The sequence below is a fragment of the Anopheles bellator genome, chromosome 2 (genome assembly GCF_943735745.2).
Source record: "Anopheles bellator chromosome 2, idAnoBellAS_SP24_06.2, whole genome shotgun sequence".
Taxonomy (NCBI): domain Eukaryota; kingdom Metazoa; phylum Arthropoda; class Insecta; order Diptera; family Culicidae; genus Anopheles; species Anopheles bellator.
In genome coordinates this window covers 782,542-804,039 of record NC_071286.1, presented here as the reverse complement: position 1 = coordinate 804,039, position 21,498 = coordinate 782,542, and the positions used below count along the sequence as shown (strand labels likewise).

Sequence of the window (21,498 nt, the reverse complement as noted above, 5' to 3'; positions counted from 1 at the left end):
TGTGCAATAAATAATGCATCGTCGGTAACGATATTATCAGCCTCAGCAGCGGACGAATAAGCGGCCACCAGTGATCCTGCGCTATGCCCGGAGTGAAGACGGAAGACGGTTTAAAGTAACACAGTAGGCAATGGGAGCATACCTTCGGGCTAGTGGTACATCATCGATCTTTGCTAAAGATAAGAAAAACGGGTCACCAAGAGGAAAACGAATGTGAGAATGTGTTTTAAAACGCAGATAAGTAGTGAAACATTTTGTGAAAATTGGGCACTGTTTTGAATTCCTGTCTGTCGGTTCTTTTTAGTTAAATAATCGAAATAATTTCTGTTGTCATACCGGATGTGATTTTAAGCCCATTATCCCCATTTATCTTCACACGTCACGCATTGCACAGTAATTACTGTGCAATTGCGCTTTCGGCATGGACACTGGAATTCGCCGATGGTCGCTTACATCGCGTACGAAGAGTCATCTTCTTGCCGAGTCATGCCACAAATCTCGAACCAACCTAGCGAGTTTGAATGATGGCACATACGTTGGCTTTTACGAGAACACGTTATGCTCCTTCCGTCGAGAGTGTATTATGAATGTTTTAAACTTCCAAACTACGTGCCGCATAGAAAAACGGTAAATTTTTGGCGCTGGATAGTATGTCTTTGAAATAATGAGATTTTTTTAAGTATTCAATTCGACCACATTTATTCGTCAGTAATAAATTGTAGGTTTAACATTCCATGTTTTGCCAAGTTTAAAACCAAATTATTGGCTCTTGGTTAGTTTGTTAACTTTTGTAACATGGGCACTAAACTTGCTCACACACATGAACGCGCATAACTTTTGAATCTGTTTTCCGAACTAATATTCGATCCTATGACACAATAGCTTCATAATCGAAGATAACAATTTGAATTTCAAACAACGATAAAAACGAACATCGACCGTAAGAAGTCGTCTGAGAGCAAGCAAGGAGTTGCAGCGGAAGTTGCATCTTTCGGCCACCGAAAAACGTGGCCACCGCGTAAAACGCACGTGCTTCGAAGCAATAGAAAACATCATGCGAAAAACAGCTGTTTTTCGGCGAGGGATTTTCCCGGCATTGAAATTGCGAGAGAGATAGACACTAAGAGAGAGAGAGAGACAGTGCGCTTTGCACACGTGGGCGAGAAAGAGACGCAACGAACAACGCTTCCAGCGTAGAATGAGCAGAAGTGAGAGGGAGAAGTGAGCGCCCCGATGTTATGTTGTGAGTGGCATTCGGTTCGGTTCGGTTTTACGTTATGAGAATTTTTTTGTACTTTTTTATCATAGAAATGTACTAATTCATTATTATCACAGTAATTTTAGTGTGCTGTGCGTGAGATTTTCATCTCATATACAATGCTGGGCAATAAAATAGGTATAAAGCTGAACTGTGCTCAAACTACTTAACCTGTGATACTGTACTTATATACTAGTTTACCCCATTTTTTAGCTATGTTGTGAACGTGAACGGTGTGTTACCGCCTATTTCGACAGCAGTTTGATTTGGCATGGTCAAGAGAATAGGTACTTCGTTGTATACGCTGCGATTTCACCCAACTTCTTGAAAGGAATTGGTTTATTTCATCTTGCTTCAATGAATTTATCAGGACTTTTCACTAGAATGGCTATTGTAATAAGCGAATTCGTAGAATTTTTCACCTATTTTACATTACCTTTATCTTGTTTTTAGTACTACTATCTTGTGCTATCATTGTAATACCTGTGAATGCAATAGGTATTGAGAAATGATCAAATAATGCAGCCTAAATACTGTTTCCTATTGGCCAGCAGTGCATATATTTTCTTTCACTCAATCGTACATTTACACTCGCTTGCTGTTGTAAATAATATTTTGTATTTATTCTACAATTTGTCTACTATTTTTCTACAATTGTTTCATCTTTCTGCTTCCGGGAGGCCGAAAATGTGAACACATGCACTTTCACTACTCTTCAATTCACTTCATTTAATTTTAAAGTTCCCTACTAGTGCTTAAGATCAACTATACAATATGATTTATGATTTCCGCGCACGATAATTTGTTGACGAAGAGTTTGTCTCTGCCGAGAAAAGAGTTCCGCGTGAGAAATCCCGTCTCACTGTGAAGAAAACGAGTGCCTTTTTGCCCCAGTGAACAATTTCGCTCTTCTCACCAAAAAATCCAATCCTCATCCGCTCCTCATACGCTTCTGAACGGCTGTCTCGAATACTTTCTCCCATATAGCCTTATATGGGGGAATCGCTGTGAGGAGCCGTTAGGTCCATGCCCGAACAAAAAAGTCAAATCATATTTTCTATAGTGAGACGAAATATCTGAGCGCCGATTCGTTTCTCACCAAAGGCCAGAAAGAAAGCGCAACACCGAACAACTTTTTTGTCTCTGTCACGCTCATGTAGCATCCAGTCCGGCACTCCAAACTGTTAGAAACTTTTAGTTTCATATCAACGTACGACGCACGACGCAAGCAATTCAACGAGGTAAAAATATTGGTGTAAAAATAATGTTTAATAGTGAATTCTAAGCTGTTGCTTATTTCGGTAAGTAAATTTAAGCATCGGGAAGCATTTCTCGATAAGTATTTACTTCTAAATAGTGAAAGTGCACCGCGTTTGTTTACATTTTCAGCTGACCATTACAAGCGTACGGGACAATTTCGATAGGGCAGATTGTACAGGATACATGGAATACAGGATTCAGGGATGGATACACTCTACGTACACGCAGAGATAAGTGAAAAGTGCATGTACATGGTGGAATAGTGAAACAATTGTGAAAATATTGTAATTGTAAAACATTTGTGGTTATGAATAAATGCAACACTTTGTTTACAACATCTGAACGATTTGACAATTCATTGAGAGTATGTAGGTGAGAGGTGTATGGAATGAGGGGAAGAGAGAATAAAAATGTAGGGGAAAACGCTCACGGCGCCCATACGATTTCTTCCGCTATAAGCTTCAGGATTCCGCTATAAGGCACTCCCTCGCATACAGTCTTCCGCTATTATTTTCACAGAACTCCTTTACTCCGGTAAAACCGGCATACTGAGAGGGGGCATCTCACGAGTCGAAATCCGCGGCTAGAAAAATGAAAAATTGAGCGATTTTTTTGTTCGGGTGGAGTGAGTAGCCGCGGCTACTCACTCCATGGACCTAACGGCTCCTCACAGCGATTCCCCCATATAAGGCTATATGGGAGAAAGTATTCGAGACAGCCGTTCAGAAGCGTATGAGGAGCGGATGAGGATTGGATTTTTTGGTGAGAAGAGCGAAATTGTTCACTGGGGCAAAAAGGCACTCGTTTTCTTCACAGTGAGACGGGATTTCTCGAGAAATCCCGTCTCACTGTGAAGAAAAAGAGTGCCTGTTTGTTTGGGCCGTGAGTGGCCGGAATCACCGCACCGCATCGGTTGTGTCCAGAAATCATTATTCGCGATTCGCCGTGCAACGGATTCGGATAAACAACACGCCGTGCATTCGGATAAACGCGGAGTGTTTTCGGTTTTCGTGACCGTCGTGCTCTTTCGCGGCCTGCTCTGGCGGTCAGTCAACGGTTCCAGTGTGCGAGGGTTAAGTGCGAAAGTGACACACAGTGACAAACGGTTGGCGGAATGCGAGCGGAGAAGAAACAACCGAGTATCATTAATAGCGAGTCAATTTTGCCGTTAATTGCAGCCAACACGCGAAGGAGCATTGTGCGGGGAGATTAAATTGAATGAATAATTAAAGAGATTGGCGATCGTGTGGACCACAGCCGCCGCCTTCCCAGCCAGATAATTATCCGCGGCACGCCGCCCTTCTACGATCGCTAAGTCGTGATCACGTTTTTGCTTGAAACCGAGTGGTGCTGTTAACGTGTTCGTAGCGGGAAAATCATTGCGAAAGTTGTCGATATCTCGTGGCGCTGAGAAGGCAAGTGAAACGCCGAACACATTCGGAACACGTTTGATTGCACGGCAAACAAACAGCTTTGATAAGAAAAGCCCAACCCAAATGGTACCATTCCAGCGGATGGGGGACGGGCGCGAAGATTGCCAAATACTCCAGACATTTGCTTTCTGGTAGTTCCGGCGCGCTGGGCTATTAGATTCCGTATTCCATTTGTTTTCATAACAAGTGCGTTAAGGCTTGTTGTGCACCGTAGCACGTTTTATAACTCCAAAGCGTCGTCGGTCAGTAGTGAAGTAGATCCAAATTCAATTTGTTTGGGGGCCGAGGCCGAGGGAAAAGTCGACAAAGTGGGAGTGAAGAAAAACCCGGCCTCCGTAAAGGATAGAACTTTTGCTCGCAATCGTGCTCTGGTCCTATTAATTATTCAAATTTTTGCCCGCCGCGCTGCAGAGTGGCGCACGCACGGAGGAAGTTTCTAATCCCGAATGTAAAGTGTGAAGAAGCTGCAAAACGCAGCGTAGGCGATCCGCGGCAGAAACGGGAGATTAAAAAAAAGTATTCGCTCCAACTCCACGAAAATGTAAATTCTTGCGCCATGATCGGAAAAGTAAGCGGTTTTCCCCCATTTTCAGAGTGTGCATTTGTGTGATTTCAAAGTGCGTGGTTTTTAGCGGTTCCGTTTGTGTGTTGGAAGCAAATAGAAGAAGCGCGTCTGTTGGGCCGAGAAGTCGGAAGTTGCTGGGCGCAGTGGTAGAGTGTCGTCATTGGAAGAGTGTGCGTGGCCTACTTGGCGGAAACGGTTCAATCCTAGAAGCCACAGCAGGAAGCATCCATTTCCTCAACGGCCTACGGAGGAAAAAGACGTTGAGTGGTTTGCACTCGATAAATCATCGCCATTCTTCTGGACGGACTGCGACGGATCCAACATGAGCTACATCAACGCACTATCGATATTAACTGGTAAGTCCCGTTGTGTTCGATGGATCGGAAGATTCGTACCCCATTGATTAATTATAGATGACAGAACGCAAATTGAGACAACCGGTCCGCAGCGATCTGTTTGATTGCTTCAAGCCAACCATGGCCGATGACCAGCTCCTTCCGCACACGCTTCGCGGCCGCCTTGAGTATCATGTTAAATTATTCGTAACATTATAAATGAGTCCGGATTATTTCGATACATCATTCCCCAGTCTGGCGCTTGCTTCGATCGCTTGATTGATTGAATGTTTGCCTCGCTTGCTTTGTTTTTTCGGTCAACGCCAGAAGCAACACACTTTCTCAATCGTTTTGCCAAATAATCGATTGAAAATTAATCTGGTTAAGACCGTGCGACTTTACGATCGACTCCGTGGCTTACATATTTGAGAAGGACAAATCGCGCCCATTATTCGTTTCCAGCTTGTTTGCATTTCGCAGCTTTTGGTTTGCTTTACGGTTCGGCAGTGGTGCTATTTGTTTTGTGGCCGAATATTGCCCATCTGTTGGCCCCGTCTGCCGTGCAAGAAGTGTGTTGCTGCGCCTCTTGTGTCAATACATACTGTACGATTTGAGGCGTCCACAGGACCCCACTGCTGGGCTGGCGGCCGGTTTCTTGCCTCGTTCCTGCGTTCATTACCGGCATTCGGGAAGATATTGCCACGATAAGCGATGCTTTTTTTTGGCGATGCGCCGAACGACAAACAGGAAACGGCGAAAACAAGTTCTATGATGGGTGCCAGGCTGAAGTGGCCAGACTCGTTTTCTGGCTGTGCCGTGCGTTCCCTGCTACGTTTTTTTACGGAGGCCTATGTCTCTGGTCCGTACCTTGACTTGCTTATCTTGGCGCTAGAAGACGGTCGACCACTTGCGATGCGAGGTGGGCCGTAAAGAATGTTGAAGTTTCCATTTTTTAACAACTACACCATCCATTAGCTTCCATCGGTGGCCGCACCTTCGGCATGATGGGGTCTCAGTTTTTATGCCGATATGCTGTTCTGTTCTAACAGGCTCAATTCAGACCCTGGAGGGCTGAAGGTTAAGGGCTCCCATCGACGGGGAATCGAGTTGTGTTGGATGTATTGATTAACATGCGTCGATTATCATCTCAATCAACAAATTAGGACGATTGATGAGCTATCATTAATATCGTCGCTTCCAATTCTGCTTTCGTGCGTGATCCTAATCAGCGTCTCCAAAAGGGCGTAGCGTCAATGTCATAATCAAAGGCAAAGCTATCAAAACCTGTGACTGTGGCCTGATCGCTGATCGGCTTCGAGGCCTGAATAATAACGGTGCCAGGAGGTGCTCTAACGAACCGTGCTGCAGAGTCGTAAAAAAATGAGCAAAGACACACAGTCACGAAAGGCCCTTGACACAAACCAGCAAGCCCGTTCATTTGTGTGCCCGAAAAGGAAAGGCGAACCCACCGCGCGGGAGGGCGGGCTGCGGGCGTCTTAGGACCGGAAATAAAAATACGGACCTACGGAGGAGGGATTAGAAAAGGATACCCGGCTACCGGCGGCGTGTTATGGTCGGTGATTTCGGCTTTTACCGAACCCGGCGAAGGATGATATCTTGCTGTGCGGCAAGGGAGGGAGACGACGAGGTTCAGGGACAACCGTGTGTCTTTGAAGGAGCAGCAGTAATATGTTCGCCTGGTTCCGATGTCGTGGCGCTAGGGTGCGAAAGCTGAACTAAGCTAAAAAGCTACAGCGTCCCCTTCCGTTGCCCTGCGGGAGATGGCCCGGGGACTGGGACCCGGCGAAGGTTTATCCCGAATCTTGTTTGATAGTTGGTCAAAGAAAAACAAAGTGAACCCAAATTAATGGTTTCCAGAATGGTGGCAGTCCCCTTCGCGTTTCGGTCGGTCCGGGCAAAGTGGCCACTCCGGGCCGGGGTTCCGTTGCCGCAGAGAGAGGCAGAGAGAGAGAGACAGCAGCACCGTAGTGCGGACGAAGAAAGTTCTTGCCACGTTCGGTGTTTTGGGTCCGATGCGATAATGAGATAATCAATGGAGATGATCTTTAATTAGGGTTCGTTATTCGTTCGCAGCGTCCGTAGCACAATCCTGTAACGGAGCCCCCTAGTAGTGCCTAGGAACCCGAAAAACGGCTGTCTTGTTCGATTTGTAGAAAGCTCTGGCCGTCGTCGTTCTGTCCGTTAGAATAATTACAATTTAGCAACAATTTTTTTCCGATTGTGGTCTGTTGAAATTAGCATAGTTTCTTCATAGTTCATAGCACTATTTTTAATACTTACAGCGAATTGCTTAAATGTGACAGCGAAATGTCAATCATAGAAGGCATTGATTCAAAATTCAACCGAACCAAACATCGAGTGAAGACAGTTGTTGCTCTGAAGCACCTTACAAAACGTAGTAGGCTTTGTTATAAATTACTTACGTCTGTTAATATTCTTCTTATCAGGTCGTAAACAAGGTTTCCCATACTGTACTATCGTTTTTTACAAAAAATCTCATCACACAGCAATGTGTGACGGCTCGATCGGATCTTAACTTCAAAGGTATTTATGTTTGCCAAACAGAAAAGGATTGACGTCAGGGCTATCGATAGCACGATAGCTGATTGATAATAAATGTGTCACTTTCAGACGATAAACGATGATTGATCACTCGATCGCACATGTTACGGGAGTCGTGCGTCGATAGGCGTTCTCCGTAAGATTACTGAAGCAAGATAGTAATAGCATCAAACATACCCCCGGGGGGGCGTCTACCGCCTATTAGTGTCCTCTAAGTAGGATAAGAATGTTTACAAAGGTAGGCAGTCACGCGATCGTGGTTTCGTGGTGGCCTCGGTCACATTTTGGCGCCCACACCGCGCCAGGAATTCCGTTCCAGTGTCCACGATTAGCATTATGTTGCCCGGGTCTGTGGAGCCTGTCGGGAAACTGCTTAATCCCTCGGTAATAAACTCGTCAAATAGATCAACAGATAAAAACGGGAATATAGTTTCGACTCGTCGGTGCACAACGGCGGAAGAGCGGGGCCGGGGCTGGTTGTTGATGGTAATCGCATGGCCACCGGATTGGTCAGCCAGGGGAACGGGCAACAATTCAAAGCTCTCGCTCGCGGTTAGGTGTGTTACTGTTTTTGGGGTTGTGTTCCGGGGCCACAGTCAGGGGTAATAAAATTAATTCCCTTTCTACGATAAATCTGTTTAAAGCCTCGGTCTGGGAGCGTGCGTGAGACGGGAAGTTGGTTGTTTGTCTGGTTTTATATTTTAACGCGGTGCACGGTGGCGGCGCAACGATGATGGCACACGGCGGATGTCATCGACGATGCCAGAGACTGCCGAGCCGATTCGGATCCCTCGGAGGGCTTCGGATGGTGAACATCTGCACGCCGCAGTGCGCTCGCAGCATACGCCATACGCCCCATTCGGCCGTGGGCATTAAAACGGGATCATTCCCGCGGTCAGAAGTTGTACGCTTTGACTTTCATTTGATAACCCGCTCATTTTTTGTTCCTTCAGCAGCATATTTTTCCTGTTTCTGTTCTGCTTGTTTGGTGTTTGGCTTCAGTTTTTGTGGACCGGTCAGTACCGAGCAGCAGTTAAACGAGCAACAAACGAACGTGGTTGCATTAAAAATGATGTATTATACGGGGCAGCATCCCTCGGACTCTCTCGTTTTTGATGATATTTTCATTTCAAGACTCGAAGCAATAATTACTATTTTTTTGCGTACCTCAGCCGTCAGACGTTTTTTTCTGCCATTGAATTCCAAAAGTGGCCTTTTGGCTGTTTCGCCAAAGGTCGCGGTGGGTAGGCCATTTATTTGGTAGTGATTTTCAACATAATCCCTCCCCGCAACCGATGCATTACAGCGGGACGCGTCATGAACAATTTATTGATCGGAACAATGATAATGCCCCGCCATTGGGTCCACCAACGAATTTATTGTACTTTGTTTTATCGTGACGCGCTCGCGGAAGGATGTTTTATTTTCGTCCCTGGCAGCCAACAACATATCTTCCGTCGCATCTTTCGCTTCTCGTTCGCGTAAGTAAACACACGCTGGCCAAGCGTCATGTTTGTACAGGCCTCATCAGTGTACCGAAAGGGCGCCGGGACGCGCCATGCAACAGGATTAAGTGAGATTGTGAGGCTGAGAGAGCGAGCAATGGTCCAGCGACCGTCGGGCGACCGACAAAACAATAATAATAATTCAGTGCCCGTCGATTTATGGGGCTATTTAAAATTAAATATTGCTCGCCTTTCGATGGCAGTATTTTGTAACGGACCGCGCTCGTTGCAGCATTCGTTGCTCACGAAAGATCGTTCCGTTCGATCAGTATATGGTTTGATCGCTCACTCGTTGCTCGCAGATTTAAATGTTTCCTTCGCTAAAATAGTACTTCAAGCGCAGAGATTGATGCATCAAGCCACGGTGCCGCCGTGGTTCAATTATGCCACCTGCGGCTCTGCGGTGCGTCATGTCGATTGGTGGGATTGAAATTTTGATGAAATACACAACGCGCATCAGACTGTTGGGCTCTGTTGCGCGTCCCGAGTTCCGAGCAATTTATTCATGTTGACGCGCGCCGGGGGACCGTGGCACTGGTTCCTTGAGTAATTCACCTTCCATCAATCGCCGACGGCAAATGGCCCCAGTGAGTGACGGATCGTTTGAAGCACGCGGAGTGTGATTAAAAAGTAGACTAATCGGAACGATGCTGCCTTGACACGGAACGGCATCAATCAGGTCCGCTCCGCGACTAGAAAATCAAATTAAAATCAATCACGCTCGAAACGGAACCGCAAAAGTCGTGTACGCGCGCGGACACAGGACTCGGAAATAAGATCGGCATTCGCGGTTATCGGTTGAAGACAGCGGCAGAAATGGGAAATAAATAATAAAGCACGGCGAAGGACCGTATCGGTCCTTCCGTTTTCGGGACAAAAACAATACCCACTTCCGATTTGGCCACAAAATGTTTCACCAATGATGAGATGGACCAGCGGCACGGGGTGATTGTTGACTTTTGGGGCTCTACGGACGGGGCCGTTCATTAATCTTGTTTTATGAGTGGAGCACCCCACCCCAGCCGCATCTCGCGGTGTTGGAACTTTTTCGATCGATTCGGTTCGGAATTCGGTTCGATTGTAAATTCAATTTAAAAGTTTCTAACCGATGGCATCCTTGGGCCCTGGTCGTGCTGCTGCTGTTGCCGCGTTTCTATTGTTTATTCGCAGTCGATTCTCTTTTGATTTGTTGCCGAAAAAGTCGAAAGAAAGTTGAATGTTAACTTTTATTCTCCTACTATTCCCGGGGTTCCCCCCCCCCCCCGTCCTGCCTGCCGTTCATCATTATGGCGGACGCGGAGCGTTTGTTTTCGCGTGCTGCTGGGGCTATCGGGATGCCAATTAGGGAGCTTTATCCATGTCAACGTGGAACGACATAATCGTGTTTCAGTTCGGGCGGTCCACCAATCTTTCGGTCCCATCTTCTAACGGTTCTGTTTTAAACCTTTTTTCAGATCGATTGAAAAATCAAAAACGATGCTGCGGTGGTTGGTGCTTTGGTACTGACGAGGCTAAATTTACATCGTTCGCATCTGATCGATGATCGAGCGTTATCATTGGTGAAGTTATCAGCCGCGGGACTCCGGCCAGCCGTCGTTGTTGGTGTTATGAATTGTAAATCGTTCGACTGTCAATTACGCTTTTGGCAGGTGTCTGACGTGAGTTCATTAATTAGAGCCAATTAGAGCCGTGGGCGACACATAATTGAATCATTAGTGCAGAACTGTGTTGCTGCGTGGTGTCACTCCGATGGTTAACCCTTTCTCTGCCCTCTGCACGAGTGTGTGGTTGCGAGCTCTCGGTCGTGAAGGGATCCGCCGGCCGGAACCAGAGATTATTGCAGTTGCACAGTAATGTAATTACTCCGGGCGCGCACCATTCACCGTGCGGATGATTGTTGCGAAAATTTTACGACTTCTACCTTGTTTGTCGCGCGCTGGGTGATGAAACCGAGAAACGCGGGTAGCACGAACACTTGCAGACAGGGCGGCCACTTTTATTCAAAAGGATAACGAGACACGTGATGTCACGGTCCGGGGGATACCGCAGCAGCATAATGAAACGGACAGAAATGACGCACGACAAACGCTACACGGTGCATGAATGTGGCAAAAGAGGAGGATGAAAATGAACAATGCAATGCCCTTTTTGTGTACCTTGCTTCAGCTCAATCCTGGTGCCTTAAAAACTACCTTTAATTTTAAGTATCTCCAGTACCTTTGTGCGGTAAAAAGGTGTCCTTCTATTTCAGACGTTTCTTCCAATTTGGCCATTCAAAAAGGTTGCATAAAAAAGTGTTACAAAAATTCAGAAACGTCAGTTTTGACGGATCGTCAAAAGCCAAGTTGAATCACAGCAGTCTAGTAATCGTGTCGTACATGAGCTCTTTTGAGCTAATGAGAGTGAGACACCTTCGAAGGTGAGACGTTCCCCCTTTCACTATCTCACTATGGAGACGGTCAATAGTCGAAAAGTAATAACTGCTCCCTGGCGTTATGGATCCGCTGAATAAATGTGTGTTGACTTTTCAATTGAAACGCACCGATGAAACATAATTTCCGTTGCCACGTGACTTTTATCGCTCGCCGCAGCCCATTGTTCGAAGTGATTATCGGGGGAAAAGAATTCGGTATTATGCTGGAATTTAATCGGGCATAAGAGTTAATCAAACGGCAATCGATTAATCAACTCCATCTGGGCAGCCGGTTTGTTTATAACTGTTTTTCGGGCCCCGGTTCCGTTGTGTCCCAGGTGGGGTCCCAGGTTTCTGTGAGTTGAGCACGCAGCAGCCACAGCAGCCGTAGATCCGTGATAATATATGTATTTCGCTTCGATAAGTCCCACGGTGGTGGTCGGTGTCCCGGTGATCGGGAGCGCAGAGCAAAGGTGAAGCTTTAAATAATCCTTTGATTCGATTCGAATATCAAATGTCGAGCAGGGACCCCGGGCATATCAGATCATGAAAGCGATACTCCTCGGTGCCCTGAATTCTTGGCCCGGGTCCATTCCACCGCAGCCTCCCGGTGGGGCGACGATGCATAAATAATTCCTCTCGTTCCTCCACGTTCGGTATCGGGCTAGGGGATGCGAAAGTTGCCATTCGAGCAGAGCGTGAGAGAGAGAGAGAGAGAGACTGCGATCCATACATGCGCTTATCAATGCATTATAGATTAGAAAGTAATCAATTTGTGGCCAACTCCGGCGGGGCGTGGATAAGCAGCCGCAGCGCCCTTTGAGGTCGAGAACCGATCAGGAACCTTGTCTAGACTCGCAAGCGCAAGGATGCAACTTCGGAGACATCGGCCGATATGTGGTTATAAATTTATGAGTTGTTTTTGAGTAGTGTTCGACTCCGTCTCCTGTGGAATTCCTGCCCCACGCTGCTGGGCGGCAAGGACTATTGATAAACTTTCGCTCCCAGCATCAGCAGCAGACGACGGACATCCGTCGCAAGTTTATTGTTTTCTTTTCCGTTGTTTCACCCGCCGGCTGCCGGAGTTGGCCCCTCCGGCTCCGGCTGTGTAACAAGTGAGTGAGAATTTTGAAGTGGTTAGCAAATATTGATTCGGAATGGCTTTAAGAGGGTGGCGGTCCCAAATAGGGGCGGAAACCCGGCTTCGGCTTCGGCATGATGGCGATATCACAATTTGTTCTGTGGGAAGTTCAAGAACCGAGCGTGAACCCGGAACCCGCTCCAGGGCAGCGGGAGCATGATTGGCAAAAGCCACCGGCCAACTAATAAAGCTCGCCGGCGAGTGGCAAGTGTTGCGTAAAGTCCCACGTTCGACAGCAGCAGAGGGTCGAGGTGATGATTTACCGCGGCGAATCGGCTTTTACGACCTTGCGTCCGATCAACCAAAACCGAACGGGATGCGATGCTGGCCAGTCGACGGGTGGTCGACAAGACACGGCGTTGGATCTGTGCGGTCATTAATAACATTTTAAGCGCGCGGAACATCGGCGAAGGTCATAATGAATTTATAATGCGAAGCGATTATTTGAAATAAAATTGCCTATTGCGAATACTTTTTGGCCAACGCACAGAAAAAACTCGTCCAACCGTCTTAATGAACGGACTCGGCAGGTTGTTGTCGTCTGCCGCGCGTGACTACGCATTAGCATAACAAATGGACAAACCCCTCTACATGCCGCCGGCCAACCGGTTTGGTTTGATAAATGGGGCACAACCACCGCTGGCTGGTGTGGCCGATGACCGTCCGGGGAATGTGTGTTTCCGGTTTTAAGTTCGTTTCGGTCTCGGATGAGCCTTCCCGGCCCGATAGCCACACGCTCGCCAACCCGTCAAAGTGGCCAGTGGTCACCTCGGAATCTTTCGGCAGGAATCGCAAAAAGAAGAAATTTGCATATCGAAACTCTCGTAAGCGAGAGCAACATGACGATTTTTGGCACCACATTTCGTCGCCAGCAGCAGCATAACGGCGACGGGCGGCCAACTAAACCCGGAATGCAAATGAAAAATCAATACCGGACCTTTCTTCGGCAAAGATTTCATCATCCTTCCGCTCCGGGTCACGCTCGCCGGACCGCAAAGTGGCACGTTGCACTTTTGCACTTCGGTCTGGCCGGTCGGTCGGGCCGGTTCGACATTCGGATTGGCAGGTTGTGGTGTTACCACGGACGGGCGGTAAACCGAGCAATTGTGTGATCGCAAATTTGACTTCTCGACGCGGCCGGTAGCAGGTTGGTCAGTAAATCGATTACACTCGCCCGCTCGGGGGGCTCGGGGCGAAAATCAATAGTTTGCACCGCCGAGTGGCCGTTCGACGATGGGGACAATATTTTCGCCCCGGTTTTATGAATATTAACCGCGCGTCGCGGCTTTCGGTGATGAGTTTCGCCATTGTCCGGTGGCCGAAAGGAATAAATGCTAATGACAGGCCAGGACACTCGAGCGACAGACGGACTGGGGGAGCGAAGAGAGCGATTAGCGACTGCGCTCGGTCACCGATACTCGGCAGCATTCCCGGGTAGAATTGGTTCGTTAAAATCACTGTCAATTTTTGGTCCCCTAATTCCTTCTTGTAGAAACGTGGTCCAAAAAGGCGCACAGCTAGAGCTGCGTGTTTCGGGAGGGATAAATATTTGAATTCTGGATCTAGAAGCATCGAAAGCGGTGCAACAGCAGACGACTTTTAGACAACCTCCTCAATAAGGATCATCAATGGAGCTTAATCCAATCAGTCCGATTGCTGACCCTGTGTTAAAATGACGGATTGCTGCCCTGCCGTAGAAAGTGGCCCAGCCGCGGGCCAGTAACAGCGTATCTATCCGTTTGAATGGGACGTCAGCATCAGATGACGGAGCAAATTTTTAAATGTCCGTTCGTGGCGCGGCGCTGTATCGCCGTTTCGCTTCGCATTTATGCTGCCATTCAGCGCCCGGAGCAGCGCGGCAACAACAACCAGCTCGGTTGGGAACTCGGAGCGAAAATTGGAACCTTAATTGTACACATTCAGAGCGCCGATCTGGTGATCCTGGTGCCAAGATAGTTGGGTCTTTCGGTAAGTGACGCTTACAGAGTTTTTTGCTTCCTTCAAATCTCTCGAACCGTTTACTTTCACCGACTCGCCCAAACGGCCGGGGGACTGATTTATCCGGCCTTGGCCGAAAGGTTTCCTTGTCGATGTTTTTTTCCGTCTTGATCGCATGTTTTGTTGTGGTGTAACCGAAACTAGTATAGCAGCGCGCGGTTTGCTCCCTTTATCAGTTGCTCTTTATCAGATTTGCTTGCGTAGCAGAAAGATCACGTCATAGAGACGGATTGAATCGCTTTCGCAATCTTCACTTCCGGAGCGACCTCCACTGAGAAAAGTGCAGAAAATAAGACATGTTTATTCCCGTAAACTGTTATCGGAAACTGTTGTATGGGAAAAGTTCAAATATTTACGTCAAGACTAAAATGTTTCATTTTATTCATTTCGTTGAACTTGGATGGCTGTTCTCATTTTTGGGAAGATCTCATCTCATTCTCAGCTGCCCATCGGCATGTTTTCTCTCAACGCCTCCTTCGGTTCGGATAAGGCTCGTAACGAAGGCATTGACGTTTGTTGCTGTCAAATGACCAAGTTAGCGATTTGCTACATAATAAATGCTGCTTATTGCTGCTAATCAACTTAAAAAGAGGCAATTCATGTACAGGCAAATGATTATGCCTTCAAAAGGCTGTCTCTAACTGTCTGTAATTTAAATACAGACAGTAACAGAGCAGGGTCAAGCCCAGATGTGTCTGGCCTTCTTTTCAAGTTCACCAAATACACAGTATAACCTTCGTGGCCGTTAGTCCTAGTTTGGCACAAAATTGTCATAAATAACATTCACAATTTCAGCTCCCTGGCTTCCATTTTCGCGGTAAAATGTACCGAATTTTCTGTTTGTTGAATTACATTGTTAACACCCTGCATCTGCCACAACTGAATGGAACAAAGAACCGCAAAATGAAATAGATCATCTAGCGAGAAAAGAATGGATTTCTTTTCGCCCAACCTTATATTTTCAACCGGTTCAATACCAGTCATTACGAAAGGCTGCGGTTCCCGTTGATTGTAGTATCATCCAACCAGACGTGATTTTGAAGGATGCCGCATTGTCTATTATCTGCGCAAGGATTGTGGCTAAAATGCGAATGGAGCTCCTGCCGTGGGAAAAAGGGATACAATTATTACAAGGAAGACCTGGAGGCTCTGTGGCTGCGCTGTGGAGGGGACCCGCAAGCAATTGCTACAATGCGAGTCCTGAAAAGTCCCTTCGATTGCTGTCCGACCGGCAGCAGAGGAGGTGCATCCGGAACATACGTAGGTACGTCAAGAGCATACACATGTTTTCACTTCCGGACACTGATTGGGGACCGTTGTACCATTCCATTCCGGGTGGCTGCACTCAGACACACATGGTCAAGTACGCGAGGTCAGAGATAAGCGAGGCGGCGCTGGAGCTCGTGGGAAAAAGGCTTGGAGCTTCACACATGGTCCCCGCAAGCGGCGGGATACATTCGGCATTATGTGCAATTGAGCAGGAAAAATGCTAAAAGTCGAGGCTTCGCCGGCGGTCCATTGATATGCATTCGTTGAGCTCGGCGCCGCAGATGATTGCCATTCGGTGGTCCGGTGCTTCCGGTGCTGATTGTATGTGTTCCGGAAAAAGGCACACACACAGGATTTCGGGTGGGCAACTTGGGTGCGGAAGACGGACTTGCCAAAAGTATCATCCACTACCCCCGAAAGGATGCCGGGTGGGCCGGTCTCGGTAGCGGTAAATGAAGAAACAAAAGTTGGAACTTGCGGAAAACGTATGATGAAAATGAAGCTTTGCGCAGTGCCGGCGGTGGCCAGATCCGGGCGCGGGTCTGCCACCAGATCCGTGCTGCTGCTGCTGCTGCTCGTCCGTTCGATTGGAGAGCAATATTATGGGGACCACACCGTTATCCATTTTCCGGCCGTTTTCATCGAGCGCTCCGCTTTCTGTCAGCGCCCGAACCCGGAGGGCAACCTGGTGACGGAACCGGTGACCAGGTTTCAATGAATTTCGAATTAAAACAATTCCTGTTCCGCGAACGTGGACCGGCCGCGGTGCAGAATTTTTGATCAACTGCTGACCAAACGTCGGGAGCTGGCATTAAACTTCCGGAACGGAAGATGTGTGACATGCAGAATTGGCCACATTTAAAATGCCACTCCTGCGCCACCTAATCGGACTTGCCACGGAAAAAATAGCACCCGTTGAAAGAGGGGTTCCGGGATCCTTGTCCCGCGATTTGTTCGGATGCCAAAAATATAGCGCCCCCGGCTTCAGTGGCCAAAAAATGTGTGATCCCCGGGAGCCCCACGTAACCGTGAGTCATGCATGGAATTTGTGAAGTTTTTCTTGAAAAGCTGCTAGCACTCTGAAAGGGCGAGAGAGTGCCTTAAGTGCGCCTCGACTGCTGGGGGGGGCATTTTTTGGCAGACGCCTTCTCTGGCCTCTGTCTGGCAGACGTCTAGCATGTGTCCTCTGGTGGGGTGGTCGATATTTGGCATCGGTTTTAAAGCGCCACAAACTCTTTTTGGCCCGCGTTCTACTTTCCGCTATTTTTAATCTGTGTCGAACGTTGAAGGCTTGGCTTTCATCTCGGCGTATGCAGAGGGAATCCGGAAGGAAAATTCCTCTTCGCTGCAGAACTTCGCCCTTCCTGGCGCGCGGAGCATAGTTTCGAAACTTTGGAGAAGAACCGATGATTGAAATTTTAAACGAGGGTTTTTCGGGGGGAATTGTTTTTAGAAGATGTTTTCGCAGGTTTGTTTGCTTATCGGTCGCTTGAGCTCGTATATGCTTTTACATACCGAACACCGCTGCAATTTCAGCCTGCGACAGCTACACCGTCCCGAGTGCGGAGACGCCATCCGGTGGTTGGCCGAACAGGGGTTTGAATATTTAAATCCCCGCGCCCTCCAGGCTGGGCGTTTTCCCTGTCCTTCGGGCCATTGCGGTGCAGTAATGGCCGCTGCAAACAACAGTTACTCTTTGGGGAAGGTGCTGCATTATTCATAAAGTTTGTTAAAATTTTAAAATTCCATTTAGAAATTTTGTGACCTGCTGGGGGGGGGGCTGACCAGACGAGAGGGACTAGGATAGGGACGAAACTAGGTTACCTGTTGGGATTTTGTTTACGATCGGAACTGTTTCTCGATGTGAGGCATTCGGAAAGGCTAGGCAAATCATGTGCAAATGTTAATCCATTTATTTTTGCTTCTTTACAGGTAAGTTGCGTGATGTTTTAAGAGACGTGCGATAGATGCATACTCTCGTAAGTACGATAAAACTGATCGCTGCTTATCATATTTTATTTGAACGAGTCAAATACGATTGTTGCCGTGATTCTAAATCTTCCACCAAAGGAAATTGCAAACGGGGATTCATTAGGGCTAAAGGAAATTGAGCTACTTGAGCTAATTGTGAAATGCCATTTTTTGGTCACTTAAAAGATAATTGAGCAAAACGCAACGCGAGAGAATGATTAGCCCAATCGGTAAATTCGTTAACGGATGTTGACGACTGGCGAGTCAAGGCATCACAGGTTGCCAATTTACCGACGTAATATTTCTGATCCGACCGTCCTTTTTGCGACTGCTAATTTCCGTTATCAATTTTATGCCGACTGATTGGATTATTCGCTACGAAGCCAATCAGTGATCCGGCTGGTTTCCGGTCGATGGGGAGAAACTTCAAACTGTGTTGTTCTATTCCGCTGAGCAAAGTCCCCTCGTCGAACGCATGATTCATATCCAAGGCGTTTTTCCGCGACCGGTTTCCGTTTCCTTGGTAACCGGTCTCTAGTAGGGAGGCTTTGACGCCCCTTTCGGCCCGCTGACTCATTTCTGACGCGGCGATGTCTACCTGTATGCCCACAATCTATTATCCCTGTTGGCGGCTTCAAAAGTATGCTAACCCGAGGGCAGCACACTGGGCAATGGTAAACAATTCGAATAAAAAATCAACCGACGGAATGGTTTCCCGTGTTGCGAAAAGTTTGAAGCACTTTGCGACGGTGTTAAGAATGACAGGATGGCGGCGGCCGGCGCGCTCTAATGGAAACCGCCATGAATTTATAACGAGGGAAATTGACTAAAATTTGAGCCGAGTTCGCTCTGGAACACAGCAGTGCATAACGAATTAGCAGCGCCATTCCGCCCTTCGCCGGCGCCGTGCGACCGAAGTTTGAAGTTGTATTATGCATGCATGCAATGTGTATGATTTTTGTTTGAGAGTTTGAGAAGATGGAGCTCAGCACCGCATGGAAAGTGCCGACGTGCAGCAGTTGGTTCGGTCCCGTCTTTCATTAGTTCACCTCACCGTTGGCCTCAACGAAAATCCCACTCCGGTCAGGCGGCGATTGATAGAAAATGGCTACCTCTTTCGAAATTTAATCAAACCCAGTGTGTCACTGCAAGCGAGCCTGCTACCGATGCATTTAGACCGAGGAAGGCTTTCATCACCTTGACGATACCCAAGGTCTCTACATGCTGGCTGGTGCACTTTGAGCACCATTTTTACTGGCCGAGGATGGCCTGCTGTGGATGTGGAGTGTCAACTTACGCTCTTGATCAGGGAAAGAGCTTCGAGAAAATGAGATTATTCAAATTGCAATTATTAAAAACAGGAGCGGGCCAACTTGTGGCCAACGCTCAACACTTCAGCAAACCTCTTCGTCTATGGTCTTTCTCTGTCCACAGTTTCTGTGCAACGGAACCGGCATTTTGCGAAAAGAACTTTTTAAATAAAGAATGTGCTGGACGATCGAAATGTTGCATATGAAACAGGCGTGAGTCAATCCAGAAAGGCAACAAATTGTTCAAATTGTCTTAAATCGTAATATGCAAACATGGAAAGGTGTCATTTACCATGGTTTCTCCAGAGACTCCAATCGAACGAAATATTCTTTTCCGAAGTGGTTCCCTTCCTTACCACGTGGACTGCAACATAATCCTATGGCATCGCCGGCGATATTTACAAACATCTTTTTCGCGCTCAGCTACCGGGCGGTCCGAATGCATGTCTGGTGAACCTTTTTCTGCTCAAACAGCCATTTTTGTTTATTTACGTAAAGATGGCTGCATTTATTGAATAAGCTGGATTCGAACCATGCGAAACAAACGGCTTCATTGTTGGCGTTATTGCGCCCCAATCGATCGGTAAAGGTTCGAGAAGAGATGTTCGTCTTTTGAGATATAAATTAGTGTAGAGGTGTGTGATTGCGAGCATTGTACGGTGGCAGTGTGCCTTATCAAGCACGCAACGATGAAGTTTCTGTGGCTGCATTTCATATCGATAGGATATGCCTTCCTGTCAGTCGGGTCATTCGCTGCGGACGATGTTGGTACTACGAGAGAACAAAGTAAGTTTGCAGGGGTCAGAAGATGTATTCGATAGCGTGCAACCCAGTGACTTGGTCGCAGGTCTTACCTGTCCCGCTGGTGCTTCATCTACAGCGGGTTCTACGACGGTGTCTTCGGCGGTCACAAGCGGTGCAAACGGAGCCGAACCTACGAGACGATTGGTATCCTGTATTCGAAAATTTGGCCATCAAGCAGGACGCGTCATAATGAACGAGCAAGGGGAACCTCAACTTCAACGCTACGATGCAGTTACTAAATGACCGATTATCTGCACGAATATTTTTGTTTTTTCATTAATGTCCTATTTCATTAATGCCCTGGCGGCTATTATGCCCAATTTACTGTTGATACTTAAACAATGTAAACGGAGAAATCTGTAATAAAAACACATAGTTTTGAGAAAAACTTTGTACCTTTTTTAATATTTTAACAAAATCGAAACGGATTATTGTACTGGCCGCAACTGTCCGTTATTTATTCTTAGAACGAACACAGCCAACCTAAAGGTTTCCACTCAAGTTAGATAAATGTTCACAAGCGAAATGACTTAACGAAGAATGGGTCCATTTGATGAGCCTCTTTTTGCCCTCAATGTACTACAAGGCATCCAGGCCGACAAGTTCATGGTCAAACCTCGTACTAGGTACTAGTTACGGAAGGCTACTTTTAGCAATAAATAAATGCAACTTACCGTCAGTCTAGTGCCCTGTCATAAAAAAAAAACATTTACTCCAATTCGATACTTTTGGTCATCCATCCATACATGCTCTTTGATTCAGCTCTGTTACTTTCTTGGCGAACAGAAGAACGGCGGCCATTGTTGCGTATTGGCTACATTTCGGGCGCTCCTTTTTTTGCACCCATTTGGGTGTTTTCTTCAGACAGATCGTTCTGATGCGTTCATTAAACAGCAAAACCCGTTGACGAGTAGTTCAAAAAGAACGTTTCAGATCGTGCCGTAGATCAGATCGATTTCAGAGTTATTGACAATGTCGCGATCTGCACAAGTGTCGCCCTCAATGATCGACCATTCATTACGCACGACACGTGTCTCCAAGGCCCACGACAATGAGAATATTTGTACGGGTCCTTTTGCAAATGGGCTGGGGACAAAGTTTGCCATGTGGCGTCCAGAACGACACCAAAGGCGTATATAAAGCACCGCAGGGATCGCCAGTTGCCATAGCTTTTCCTTCAAGGAGATACCGTACAGAGATCAACATGAAGAATTGCTTGGCTTCTCTGGTGCTGGCTGTGTGTTTGATCACCGGCCCGGTGGCCAGTGCTCCGGCCGCTACGGTGTCTTTCCAGATTGGAGGAAGTAAGTAGTGGACTACCGGAGACACTTGTCAGGACAACAGGGCACGGAATAATGGGTACGGGCATATCCCCGCAGGCTTTGTATTTGTAGCTTCGTCGGATTTGTCGGTGATATTGTCTATTGTAGCGGCGCTGGAGGGTTCCACAGGAACCACTACCACTGCGGCGGCCACCACTACAACGGCGGCGGCTACTACCTCTGCGGCGGCTACCACTACAACGGCAGCGGCTACTACCACTGCGGCGGCTACCACTACAACGGCGGCGGCTACCACAACCACTGCGGCGGCTACCACTACAACGGCGGCGGCTACCACTACAACGGCAGCGGCTACCACTACAACGGCAGC

General features: G+C 47.4%; 1 protein-coding gene across 2 annotated transcripts in view; it reads left to right on the top strand.

Moving 5' to 3' along the window:
• Positions 1-3,475: 3,475 nt before the first annotated feature.
• Positions 3,476-21,498, top strand: part of LOC131208610 (uncharacterized) — a 57,916-nt gene continuing 39,893 nt past the window's right edge. The window contains exons 1-2 of one of the 2 annotated variants that reach the window (XM_058201410.1): positions 3,476-3,563; positions 4,545-4,872. In XM_058201410.1, the coding sequence (XP_058057393.1) occupies positions 4,839-4,872 (34 nt within the window). In that variant the 5' untranslated portion in view covers positions 3,476-3,563; positions 4,545-4,838. The other variant, XM_058201409.1, reaches the window with a different exon arrangement.